Consider the following 13,030-nt stretch of genomic DNA (forward strand, 5'->3'; position numbering starts at 1 on the left):
GCAGCTTCAGGATCTGGAGATCATGACGGGCCGATGACAGCAAGACAACACAGTAGCTAAAAGGTTGAACGAGGCAACACCCCCGTCCTCTGATGTACAGTAGTATAAATGGATGGACGGAAGGAAGGAAAGATGTATATATGGATGTGTAGATGGAGGGAGGGAGGGAAGGATGGATGGATGCATGTATAGTTGGAGGGATAGATGTAGAGATGGATCGAAGGAAGGAAAGGTGTAAACATGGATAGATGCATGTTATAGAGGGATGGATGGATGCATGCATGGATAGATGCATATATGTATAGATGGAGGTTTCAGCAGTCCCATCAATTTAAAAGGAACAAGTTGAAAATATATAAAAAAAGAAAAATTAAAACATGGAAATAGTTTATAAACTCTGGCAGTGAAACATTTCTAGCTGCAGTTGTGACCCCGTCACGCGAGGTGGAGTCCTGGTGAAGTGTTCAGGACAGTAGACGGACCCCGAGGTGCCGGATGAGGATGGAGACTCCACCGCCGCTGGAGGACGTGATGAAGGGACCGACGACCACCAGTCAGTGTCCTCCCGTCCCGGGCCGTTGCTATGGTGCTAGAAACCAGAGTGAGGAGAGAGTTTGGACGGTTCTTGGGGACGGATGCAGACGCGTCTGCAGGACTTCAGCTAACCCAGGAGTCTGCAACCTTTATTATCAAAACAGCCACAAAAATAACTGATTTAAAAAATGTTCATCTTTTATTTATTTTAGCTGTTACAACCACTAAATAAAAGTGTAGTATGTATTTGTAGGTGTACTTTGAAATAAATTAAACTGTTAACTGTAGGCCTATTAAAGTCTACATTTGTGTAAAAGTAGTAAATAAAAACGACCTCAACTTTAATATACCGGTAAATAAAACATTTAGCTGCACCTTAAAAAATAAATATAAAAAAAGGAATGGATGCTCTGGTATTTTTATGAACAAATCTTTCATATATTCCCCCTCTTTAGCTGCCACAAAACCAGCAGTGTTGACCGTTGGGAGGTTTTCCACTTCTTGAAAGATAGTCGGCAAATGTAGAGCGCTTGTTTTGGAAGTGTTTTTCAACGTTACATTTGTTGTTGTTGGATATCTTCGCCACATATCAAGCACGAAGGTAAGCCGGTGACATATGACGTTATGTGACTGACGTATATTTTCATTGACAAATTAGAAATACCAAAGTTATTTTCAAAATTAGGTGGCATCAACTCAAACTCCAAGAATAAAAATTAATTCAGGAATATGTATTTTTGGTTTTATTTTTCCCAAAGGCCAAAGGTTCCAGGTTGCAGAGTCCTGGTCTAAACGGACCAGCGGAAGCCAGAACCACTAACAACAGATGAACAGAAAACCCAGCTCAAGCTTCTATCTTCCAGTTTATTTTAATCACCAAATGTACAGAACATCAGACCAGCGTTTATCGTTCACATTAAAACACCTTAATATAAAGTGAGACTGGCCCCACCCTCCCGGTACAAAAATCCTCTCATCCTAAAAGTATCAAAAAGTAGTAGTGACAAGGCAACAACATCAAGGTTTACGACAAAAAGACTCAATTATGAGGGTTTAAAGTTCAAAAAGCGACAAAAATAAATCAATAAACAAACAATCAGTAGTTGCACAAAGTTTGACTCCTCGGACGAGGATCCAGTTTTGTCGTTTGAACTCAGATTTCATCCCCTCTGACACTTTAGTTGGGAAAAACATCCTGGTCGCTCACGGCAACCGGAGGAAAAAAGTGCTAGTTATGTTTTTAAACCCACACAAATATTTTTGAATCTTTTCAAAAATCCAGTCCAACGTTTCAGAGACGAGAAAGAAACGAGTGCAGGAACTTTTCAGGGCAAAAAAACCAACAAATTCTCCGTATTTTGATCAAATTTGTTGCTTTTAGAATACGATTGGTTGGAAAAGTGATTCACAAATGTGTCGTCCTGCAGAAGATCCGAGGAAGCTTCGTTCAGCAGCAGCTCGTCCGGAGGGGTTGACGGCCCGTTCCCGGTGCATCATGGGACGGCGACGCTGAACGGCGACCCCGGGATGTGGTCGTCCCCCCACTTGACCACCAGGACGTAGTTTCCTCGCTCCTTCAGCACGTAGCTGACGTTGTACTGCAGGCCGCCCACGTGCTTCACCAGCACCTCGTCGCAGGGCACGTGAGGCCCATGCACGCCGACCAGGAGCATGTTCTTACCTGCGGACAGAACCAGCTGATCAGCACGGCTGATTATGCCTGTGTTGAAAAAAATCGATTTCCCAATTCTAAATCGATTCTCATTAATTCCTAAAAATCGATTCATGTCTAAAGATCTATTTTTTTATTTTTTTTATTAATTTATTTTATTTATGTATTTGTTTTTTTTCATCATTACATTACAACTTTTGGTTATTTTTTGGTTTATCCCCAAAAAAGGAATGTTTTGTTGGACACGAGAATAACTGGTGCCATGTTTTTGCCTTTAAATATGTTTAAAGGTATGAAAACATTAAAGTGTTAGGTTATAAATGCATAAATTGTCTATATTTCATTGCTTTATAAACTGTCTTGGGGTTACATTTGCAAAAAATGCTAAAAACCAAATGCTCAAAAATTAAAAACCAAAATAGACCGAAAATGGAACAAATAAAAACGGAATGTGGGAAAAAATAAAACCGATTTCATCCGTCTCTGTTTCCTCCCTGGATCTGTTTGGTAATTCTGACCCACATGATGTTTCTGAAAGCAGTTCTATCAGCATTCTGGGAGCTGATTGGTCCTTACAGCATCATCAGCTGCCAATACTTGCTGTTTAATCTCAATATAATACTAGTAGTAATATTTTGCATAACTACAGTCATATAATTCATGTAACAGCTCAAAAAACAGTTTTAATAACACTAACCAAAATCAATATCGGAATCAAATCGAATCAAATCTTGATAATCGATTCTGAATCTTAAGAATCGGAATGAAATCGATTCTTGACATTTGAATCGATCCCCAGCCCTACGGCTGATCACCAGGCGACCTGGCGGGAACTCGGAGCTCTACTCACCGGCTTTGCTGCAGTCCACGGAGAAGCTGCTCCTCTGACCCACGAAGGCCTTGCCGAGGCCGCTGCCCCGGGTCAGAACCTTGCTGGCGTCGGAGCTGCCGGGTCTGGGCGTGGCCCGCTGAGACAGGCCGGCCGTGGCCCGGACCGCCGAATCCAGCGTGAGGGTTGACGTTTCGCTGGCGTTCGTCACGTTCACCAGCCGAGCACCTGGACGACAACAGACTTTATGGAGTTTTCCCACTAGGGGTCTAGCCGTGCAGAGTACCGTATTGGCCCGAATATAAGACGGTGTTTTTTGCATTGAAATAAGACTGAAAAAGTGGGGGGAATTAATGTGTTTTTGCAGGACTTGATTATTTACTTTATTATTCATTTGCTCCAGTATTGATATGCATATGTGAAAAGAAGCTAAATGATTTTGAATGATGTAATCTATTGACCATATGAGGGAGGGAAGGGGAGAGGGGTGTGTTGTATTTATATATTTTCTTTTTATCTTATTACTATTATTTATTTATTTTTGTTTAATTATTGTTATGAAAAGTAAAAAAAAAAAGGGGGAAAATATTGATATTTCTATTGTTATTGTAAATCTTATTTTTTATTGCCCTCAATAAATATATCTATACAAAAAAAAAATGAAAAAGTGGGGGTCATCTTACATTATATATGAATATATATGAATGTAGAAAGACTATTATATTTATTCCTTTATAGCTCTTACGGTGTGTTTGCAGTGTATTTATATCCAAGGAAAAAAAACATTGTAAGCCATCAGTTTATCAGTTTGAGAGTCATCCATCAGTCGGGGCTACAGAAGTTATTGGGTTCTGCTTTGGTACCTGTGACCCGGGCCTTGAAGGGGCTGCCGGTGATGTGGTGGGGACCTCCGTATTTGATGCTGATCAGGTAGTTCCCGGGGGCCATGGGCGTGTACTGCACCCTGTAGCCCTCCGGCGCCTCCTGGCAGTCCATCTTCACCTTGGACGGGCCCTCGATGGTCACGGCCAGCGCCCCCGGCCCGGCTTTGGTGTTGTTGATGGTGAAGTCCGACTGGGAACCTGCACAAACATCTGGTTCAGCTGAATCATCTCCCACAATGCCACGGGTGTCTCCTGCAAACCCCCACCTGTGGTGCCTCTCTCCAGCCCGGCGCCGTACGCCGAGACCAGACCGGGCTCTCCGGTCTGACCCGGTTCCCCCACTCGGACCTGGAAAGGACTGCCGGGGATGTGGGAGCCGTTGAACTTCACGTCCACGGTGTGGACGCCGTTCTCCCGCGGGATGAAGCGGATGGCGTGTTTCCCTGGAGGAGAGAGCACGTCAAGCTTGGCCGGCGGTTCCCGACCATCATCATCGTCATTAGTGATGCACCGAAATGAAAATTTGTGGCCGAAACCGAAAGTAATAACACTTTGCCGCATACTGAACAATACCGAACATGGCTCTTCGCAGTTTATTTTGCCAATTTTTTCACCATTGCATAAATCAAATAAAATTTGATTTAGGCAAGCTCTTCTCTTATTTTATATACCAGTATTTTTTATTATTATTATTATTGTATATACCAGTACTGTTTATATTGTGTCATACTCTGATATTATTATTGTATTATTATTATTTCTATTGATGCCTCTTGTCTTGCACTATCCCCTTTGCTGCTGTACACTGTGAATTTCCCCGCTGTGGGACTAATAAAGGAATATCTTAACTTATCTTTTCAGAGAAAAAAATCTTTTACAAAATTACAAGTTAGAAAATATTTATTGAACATAAAAAAACTGAAAAATTTCCCAGCATTATGTTGTTTTGGTTCCACCTCCTGGTGAATGTTAAATTCTTATGTGGTTACCTTTTGGTTGGCCAACGATTTGTGTTTGTGGTGCGCAACCGGTACGGGAGCGGCCAGTCTATTTCCTTATATTACAACGCCGTTATTAATTGTTCGTTTTTTTCCCCACTTATTCCACCGAACGTGTTTTTTTGCCATTTTCGGCCGAACAATTTCGGTTACCGAACAATCGGTGCATCTCTAATCATCATCATCATCATCATCAACGTACCTCGCTCCAGCTCCGTGACGACGCACTCGTCCAGGGCGCCGGACGGACTGTGGACCTTGGCCTCCATCTTACCCTGCGCTCCGTTCAGATTCACTGCAAAGGACGCTGGGTGGTTCACCTTGAGGCCGGACTCCTGCCGAGCGCGAGACAGCGAGACGGGTTATGAAACGTTAGCACGGCGCCGCCGTCCTGGGCTGGTCTTACCTGAGCTCCTCCTGCGGCTCCAGCAGACAGACGACCAAACTAAACGTCTCCTGATCAAAACCATGCGTCACATCGCCATGAAAACACGTTTGGGTTCCCGGCGCGCCGCCGTGTGAGTGTAAACCTCCCCACCTGAGGGCGGCGGCTCGTCGTCTGTCTGCTGCAGCGCTGCAGCCGGAGAGCCGGCGGTGATGATGCTGTTAAGAGCCTTTAAATGAAACACAAGAGAAACACCAACAGATCCACACCAGACGGGAGGACGGACCGTCACAACCAGACAACCAGAGAGCAGGGAGAACTTTTGTCTCTTTCTTCTCTCTTCTGCATTAATACTGACACCCCCTTTTAATCTTTATTTTATTTATAATTTTTCCTTATTTATTTATTTATTTATTTATTTATTTGATTTATCCTATTTATTTTTGCTGCTGTCTCTCCTAAAATAACCATTCTAGAAAACTATCACTCATACACATCCACATATAAGAAGAAATCTGAGCAAAAACATTGATTTTGTTGTTTACTGCTTTGTAAAATAAAACAATTTTAGTAAAGAAACATTTTAGTTTTTAGTATTTGTCAACAAAAGATAAAATTCAAATACCGTATTTTCTAGACTATAAGTCACGTTTTTTTTCATCGTTTTTTCATAGGCCGGGGTTGCAACTTGTACTCTGGAGCAACTTATGTGTGAAATTATTAACACATTATTACCGGTATATTATTTTTTTATTTTCACACTAAACCACAAGAGGGCGCTCTAGGAAGAGCCGCATCTTCTACCTCTGGAGTTTCATTGGATTTGAGTTTATTTGGAGCGACACGGATGGTTTGGTAAACTTCTTAGCATGTTATTTATGCTATAGTTATCTGAATAACTCTTAATATGTTATGTTAACATACCAGCCACGTTCTCAGTTGTTTTATGTAACGTAAGCAAACCGTACAATTATTCAGCCTGTTGTTGCCTCTATTCTATTCTATTTTTATTTTAAATTGCCTTTCAACATGACATGTCTGTTCTTGGTGTTGGATTTTATAAAATACATTTCCCCCAAAAATGCGACTTATACTCCAGTGCGACTTATATGTTTTTTCCTTCTTTATTATGCATTTTATGGCTTGTGCAACTTGTACTCCGGAAAATACGGTATTTGTAAATTTTTCCTTCCGGTACCTGACGTCTGATAAAAATGACACCGAATTAAAATATGGACCGGATTTAGTTGGAATATAAACTGAATTTTATCTGGATTTAAACATCTTGATGAAAGTTTAATTAATTTGCAGCTACTTTTCCTGTTAAGTGCTCTGAGAAGACGTTTATTCAACTTTAATTCCTCTCATTTCCAGCGATTCCCAAACATATTTTTAGTCCCTTTTTCTTTTAAATGGATATCAAATCTCCTGGATTCCAACACGGTGTGGTTGTCTGGCTGTGATCACGTCCTCGAGGACGGCTGCATAAAGACAACTCCCCCACTCCGAGCCGAGCTGCTGCCAGCCCTTTAAGACTAACGAGCAGCAGTAGTTAAAGCGGACCCAGGACCAGGACCCGGGTCGTTAAGCTCGGTACAGACGGGACCTTTATGCAGCCGTACTCTTTGCCCTCCGCCGGCGCGGCCGGGTGTGGAGGTGTCTCCTCATGCCTCACCTGAAGGCCGGCAACAGTGAGACGGCGTGCGTCGTTGACGGGCGCCACCACGGGGACCAGGTAGGGGCTGTCGGGGACGTGCTGCTCGTTGAACTTCACCGAGACCTCGTAGTCGCCTGTGGGGGAGGAGGGAGGAAGTGAGCGGGACGGAGGTGTGTCAGAGTCAGACGGCGCGGGGGCGAGGCCTACCGGGCTCCTGGGCCACGTACGACACGCCGCACGATCCGTCCTTGCGGTCGTCGAAGGAGAGCTCCGCCCGGCTGGGACCCTCCACGGCGATGGAGAGGCCGCCGGCGCCCGCCTCCCTCGTCCAGATGCTGAACTCCGCTGGGAGGTCACAGAGAGGTCAGGAGGTCACACGTGCACATTGATTGATTTTGAGTTTTTATTTCGGTCCATTTGGATACAACATAATAAAAAGGTCCAATATATTAAATGGCACCGAAAAGGTATAGGCTGAGGCCAAGGCTTATTATGCCTACCCTTTTATGAACCTCGAGTCAGGAGGTTTTATACAAAACAAAACTAATAATTTGGGTTCAAACATTGAAAAAAATCGTGAGACGGAAGGGGGAAACGAGACGGAAAGGAAACAAGACCTTTTTCTTTACCACTATTGTTTAGTAATTTTTTCAAATATAATTCTCAAATACATTCATATAATAGACAGGTTAATCATCTTCATCTTCCTTTTTATGAAACTAAACACGGCCAGTATTCCCTCAGATATCGTGGTAACAGATATGGAACTCCAAATCTCACATTATCAAAAGCTTTTTCTATAGAGATTTTAAAAGAAATTTATCATTTCATTTAATTCACATTTAAAAAATGTCACAAGTTTTCTTTGTTGATTTTTTTTTGTTGTTGATTATTTTTTGTGTGTTGATGATCTATAACTACTGTATGTAGTCCAACCTTCTTTGTTTTGTTTATAGTTTACTGTTTCACTTCCTAAATTGAGGGGAGGTGCGCTGGATAAGCCTGTTGGCTTTTTGACCTCTCCTGTCACATTTGTTTTACTATTTTGATTGTAAGTGTTACTTTTATTGTGTGAAAACTAATAAAATAAATTTAAAAAATAAAAAAAAGACAGAAAGGAAACGAGATTGAAGGAAACAAGATGGAAGGAAACAAGGTCCTGCAGACGTACCTGGCTCTCCGACCAGCGCTCCCTCCAGGCCCGGACCTCCCGCCCGGACCTTGGCGGCGCCGCCCTCCCCCAGCGGGCCCACGGTGAACTGGAAGGGGCTGCCGGGCACGTGCACGCCGCGGTATGTCACGCTCACGCTGTGCACGCCCATCTCCGTGGGCACGAAGCGCACGCAGTAGGTGCTGTCGCCCACGGCGACCAGCTCGGCGGGCTGGCTGGCGCCGGACGGGGAGGTGACCGTGGCGGTGACGTCCTGCGCGTCGATGGCTGTGGACAGACGGACGGAGACGTTTAAACCGGGGTGTAAATACAGTTTTAATGAGTTAAAACAGGAAACTAAATTTTGAGTTCAGCTACGGATGAGGACGCAGGCGCGACCTTTGACCCTCCAGGGTGATGCAAACCTCCGGAGCAGCGGGCGTCAGCGACCCGCGCCCCCCTGGCCGCTCTCCTCCCCCCCGCCAGCACCAGACCAGAGACGCCCGAGATCAGGCGGAGGCTCCGGTCCCGGGGGACCGCCGGGGGACGAGACGGGTGACGAGCCACTCGTCGTCCCGGCAACCAGACGGAGCAGAAGGAAGTGTGAGAGAGAAGCTGCCGTGACCAGACCAGGAGGAACCAGGTCACTGCAGGAAGAGGAAGAGGAGAGGAGGAGAGCGGCGGGGAAGTAAGTCGGAAGGGAGGAAAGGAAATGAGTCGGGAAGGGGAGGAAAGGAAATGAGTCGGGGAAGGGGAGAAAGGAAATGAGTCGGGAAGGGGAGGAAAGGAAATGAGTCGGGAAGGGGAGGAAAGGAAACGAGTCGGGAAGGGGAGGAAAGGAAACGAGTCGGGGAAGGGGAGAAAGGAAACGAGTCGGGGAAGGGGAGAAAGGAAATGAGTCGGGGAAGGGGGAGAAAGGAAACGAGTCGGGAAGGGGAGGAAACGAAACGAGTCCGGAAGGGGAGGAAAGGAAATGAGTCCGGGAAGGGGAGGAAAGGAAATGAGTCGGGAAGGGGGGAGAAAGGAAATGAGTCGGGAAGGGGGGAGAAAGGAAATGAGTCGGGAAGGGGAGGAAAGGAAATGAGTCGGGAAGGGGAGGAAAGGAAATGAGTCGGGAAGGGGAGGAAAGGAAATGAGTCCGGGAAGGGGAGGAAAGGAAATGAGTCCGGGAAGGGGAGGAAAGGAAATGAGTCGGGAAGGGGAGAAAGGAAATGAGTCGGGAAGGGAGGGGAAAGGAAACGAGTTGGGAAGGGGAGAAAGGAAATGAGTCGGGAAGGGGAGAAAGGAAATGAGTCGGGAAGGGGAGGAAAGGAAATGAGTCCGGGAAGGGGGGAGAAAGGAAATGAGTCGGGAAGGGAGGGGAAAGGAAACGAGTTGGGAAGGGGAGAAAGGAAATGAGTCGGGAAGGGGAGAAAGGAAATGAGTCGGGAAGGGGAGGAAAGGAAATGAGTCGGGAAGGGCAAAGGAGGAAATGAGTGCGGAAGGGGAGGAAAGGAAACGAGTCGGGAAGGGGAGGAAAGGAAATGAGTCGGGAAGGGGAGAAAGGAAATGAGTCGGGAAGGGGAGGAAAGGAAATGAGTCCGGGAAGGGGAGGAAAGGAAATGAGTCGGGAAGGGCAAAGGAGGAAATGAGTGCGGAAGGGGAGGAAAGGAAACGAGTCGGGAAGGGGAGGAAAGGAAATGAGTCGGGAAGGGGAGGAAAGGAAACGAGTCCGGGAAGGGGAGGAAAGGAAATGAGTCCGGGAAGGGGAGGAAAGGAAATGAGTCGGGAAGGGGAGGAAAGGAAATGAGTCGGGAAGGGGAGAAAGGGAATGAGTCCGGGAGGGGAGGAAAGGAAATGAGTCGGGGAGGGGAGGAAAGGAAATGAGTCCGGGAAGGGGAGGAAAGGAAATGAGTCCGGGAAGGGGAGGAAAGGAAATGAGTCCGGGAAGGGGAGGAAAGGAAATGAGTCGGGGAGGGGGAGGAAAGGAAATGAGTCGGGAAGGGGAGGAAAGGAAATGAGTCCGGGAAGGGGAGGAAAGGAAATGAGTCCGGGAAGGGGAGGAAAGGAAATGAGTCGGGGAGGGGAGGAAAGGAAATGAGTCGGGAAGGGGAGGGAAGGAAATGAGTCGGGAAGGGGAGAGAAGGAAATGAGTCCGGGAAGGGGAGAGAAGGAAATGAGTCCGGGAAGGGGAGGGAAGGAAATGAGTCGGGAAGGGGAGGGAAGGAAATGAGTCGGGAAGGGGAGGAAAGGAAATGAGTCGGGAAGGGAAGGAAAGGAAATGAGTCGGGAAGGGGAGGGAAGGAAATGAGTCGGGAAGGGGAGGGAAGGAAATGAGTCGGGAAGGGGAGGGAAGGAAATGAGTCGGGAAGGGGAGGAAAGGAAATGAGTCAGAAGGTAGGAAATAAGACAGAAAAGGAAATAAGACAAAGGAAAAAGGATCAAGAAGGAGAAATAAAAAGGTCAAAGTTTGATTTTTTTTTAATAAAAGTAGGAAGACGCAGGACATCCTGCAACAGTCGCTGCACAACCACTCCTTTGTTGACACACCTGGCTGTGTGTGTGTGTGTGTGTGTGTGTGTGTGTGCACCTGGTATCTTCAGGTTGAGGTCACACACGCTGCCGACGCTGGTGACGGACGCCGCCTTCTGCCGTCGGGTGATGCTCTCCCGTATGCGACCCTCGCCGGTCACCCGCACCGTGAACGGGCTTCCTGTCGGGCAGAGAAAACCGCGTTCAACATATCCCGCCTAGGCAACCGTCGCCGGGGCAACCGTCGCCCGGGACGCAGCCTCACCTGGCACGTGCTGGTCAGCGAAGCGGATGGAGACGATGTAGTTCCCCGGCTCGGTGGGGCAGTAGGAGACCCGGCAGGTCCCGTCGTCCACGTCCTCCGTCTGGATGTCCACCTTGCTGGGACCCTCGATGGAGAGCGCCAGGCCGCCGAACCCTGCAGACCACGCCGGTTAGCGGGGGGATTTAAGAAGACGCCAGCGCTGCAAATCGATCCCGGCCGAACTCACCGGCTTCCCTGGTGTCGACCACGAAGCTGGCGGTGTTGAAGGTGGTTCCCTGCACCAGCCCCTCGCCCTCCGCTCGGACCCGGCTGGCGTCGGCGATCTCGGACTGGACCACCATGATGGTGATGGGACTGTTGGCCACGTGCCGGCCGTTCTTCAGGATGCTGACCTGGTGTTCCCCGACCTCGCGAGGGATGAAGGAGATGCCTGGGATGGAGGAGCGGAGCGAGTTAAACCTTAATGACCATAGAACTAAGCATTTTTTTACATTTCTGCACCTTTACTGCCATTTTATGGAGTATTTTTATTTGCTATGCATCAAAACAACCCATATAAGCCAATCTTTAATATTCTGTACAGGACTGTCTCAGAAAATTAGAATATTGTGATAAAGTTCTTAATTTTCTGTAATGCAATTAAAAAAACAAAAAAGTCATACATTCTGGATTCATTACAAATCAAATGAAATATTGCAAGCCTTTTATTATTTTAATATTGCTGATCATGGATTACAGCTTAAGAAAACTCATATCCTATCTCAAAAAATTTGAATATTTTGGGAATCTTAATCTTAAGCTTCTTTTTGTAATTGCATTACAGAAAATCACAATATTCAAATTTTCTGAGACAGTCCTGGATGTCACAAGTCCATACCAACTAAATAAATTGCTAAAAAGTGCAAATAACTACCAAATTTTTTTAATTTTAGACATATTTTTCTAAATACAGAAATCCCAGCTGGATCCCCCAAAATTGTCAATGGAAAAAACACACAAGCCTTTCAAATTTATCTGGAATTAATTCATACTTTAGTTTTTAAGATGTATCATTTTATATATCATGTTTAGATATCGCGTCTTCATCCGGCGCTGAAATCAGCTCCAAAACTTCATCACAGTAAACTGTTATGTGTGTGTGGGCTTGTATAGTGAGTGTGTAGTGTGTGTAGGATGTCACTGAGTAATCTTTCGTGAAAATCTCTGATAAAAAGCACAAACAAGAGCGCAAATTCAAACCGATTAGTTTCCTGGGGGAAAAACCTGGACTAAACTGAAAGTGGACCAAACAGGACCAGGTCCAGACTACTGGGAATGACGTCACCTCCCTTTTTGTGTGAAAAAATCCAACCTGATGACAAGCTGACAACATGATGATGTACGTGTCAACGTAGGACGAGCTGTGAACACGTACCGGATCTATAAATAACCCGCAATGTCAATTATGAAGATTTCCGTGTGGTTTCCATGTGATTTTTCCAAACAATTTAATGGATTAAAACACTGGGACACTAAATGCAGGATATGGAAGTGAAACTTTTCCTGTTTAACATGCAGAAATAATTATTGCCGTTTCATTTGGTTGTAATTGTACGTTTTGAAAATCAATATGCAAACGGAAGCACCGGCGCTCCAGCCGGTCTTAAAGGGTTAAAGACACCTTAACCATCTGAAGGGAGAAAAAAAATATGTTTTATGTCCTGAATTCCCAAAACACAGTCTGCACCTGCTGTTTAGTATTAGTAACTGCTTGTTCACACGGGAAGCTCAGTCCCGTGTGAACCAAGCCTTGGCGTGAGAACCGGCAGGCGGGGGTTGAAGGGGCAACCCCCTCCGCGATAAAGGTATAAAGACGCAAGAGCCGGAAGTCCGGATTCAGAGTCTGCTGTGGTTCGAAGTGCACGGACGCCCAGCGGGTTTAGGCTGCTCTGCCCCGGACTGCCCCGGCTCTCCAGTCCTTTCTGTGTTGAGGTAAGAGTTTATCAAGGCCTAGCCCCTATGTGATTGTATGTTGCTCTGTCATTTGCGGGGGATAACTTGACACAGAGTTATCCTAGAAAAAGGGCAGATGTGTGTGAGTCTTCTTGTGTGCACTGCTTGTTTGCTAATAAATGTATTCATATCTTATAGCAAAAGCTAGTGTGT

At 45.9% G+C, this 13,030-nt stretch overlaps 1 protein-coding gene across 2 annotated transcripts in view; it reads right to left on the reverse strand.

The window, feature by feature from the left end:
• Positions 1-1,378: 1,378 nt before the first annotated feature.
• The window catches only part of LOC133448268 (filamin-B-like), a 75,236-nt gene continuing 63,584 nt past the window's right edge, over positions 1,379-13,030 (reverse strand). For both annotated transcript variants that reach the window (XM_061726640.1, XM_061726639.1), the window contains 11 exons: positions 11,112-11,315; positions 10,886-11,038; positions 10,679-10,801; positions 8,131-8,397; positions 7,167-7,304; positions 6,978-7,093; positions 5,120-5,252; positions 4,186-4,362; positions 3,899-4,117; positions 3,057-3,263; positions 1,379-2,215 (listed from right to left, as the gene is read on the reverse strand). In XM_061726640.1, coding sequence (XP_061582624.1) covers positions 2,028-2,215; positions 3,057-3,263; positions 3,899-4,117; positions 4,186-4,362; positions 5,120-5,252; positions 6,978-7,093; positions 7,167-7,304; positions 8,131-8,397; positions 10,679-10,801; positions 10,886-11,038; positions 11,112-11,315 — 1,925 coding nt within the window. In that variant the 3' untranslated portion in view covers positions 1,379-2,027. The remainder of the gene's footprint in view (positions 2,216-3,056; positions 3,264-3,898; positions 4,118-4,185; positions 4,363-5,119; positions 5,253-6,977; positions 7,094-7,166; positions 7,305-8,130; positions 8,398-10,678; positions 10,802-10,885; positions 11,039-11,111; positions 11,316-13,030) is intronic.

Source organism: Cololabis saira, chromosome 8, assembly GCF_033807715.1.
Source record: "Cololabis saira isolate AMF1-May2022 chromosome 8, fColSai1.1, whole genome shotgun sequence".
NCBI classification, from domain to species: Eukaryota; Metazoa; Chordata; class Actinopteri; order Beloniformes; family Belonidae; genus Cololabis; species Cololabis saira.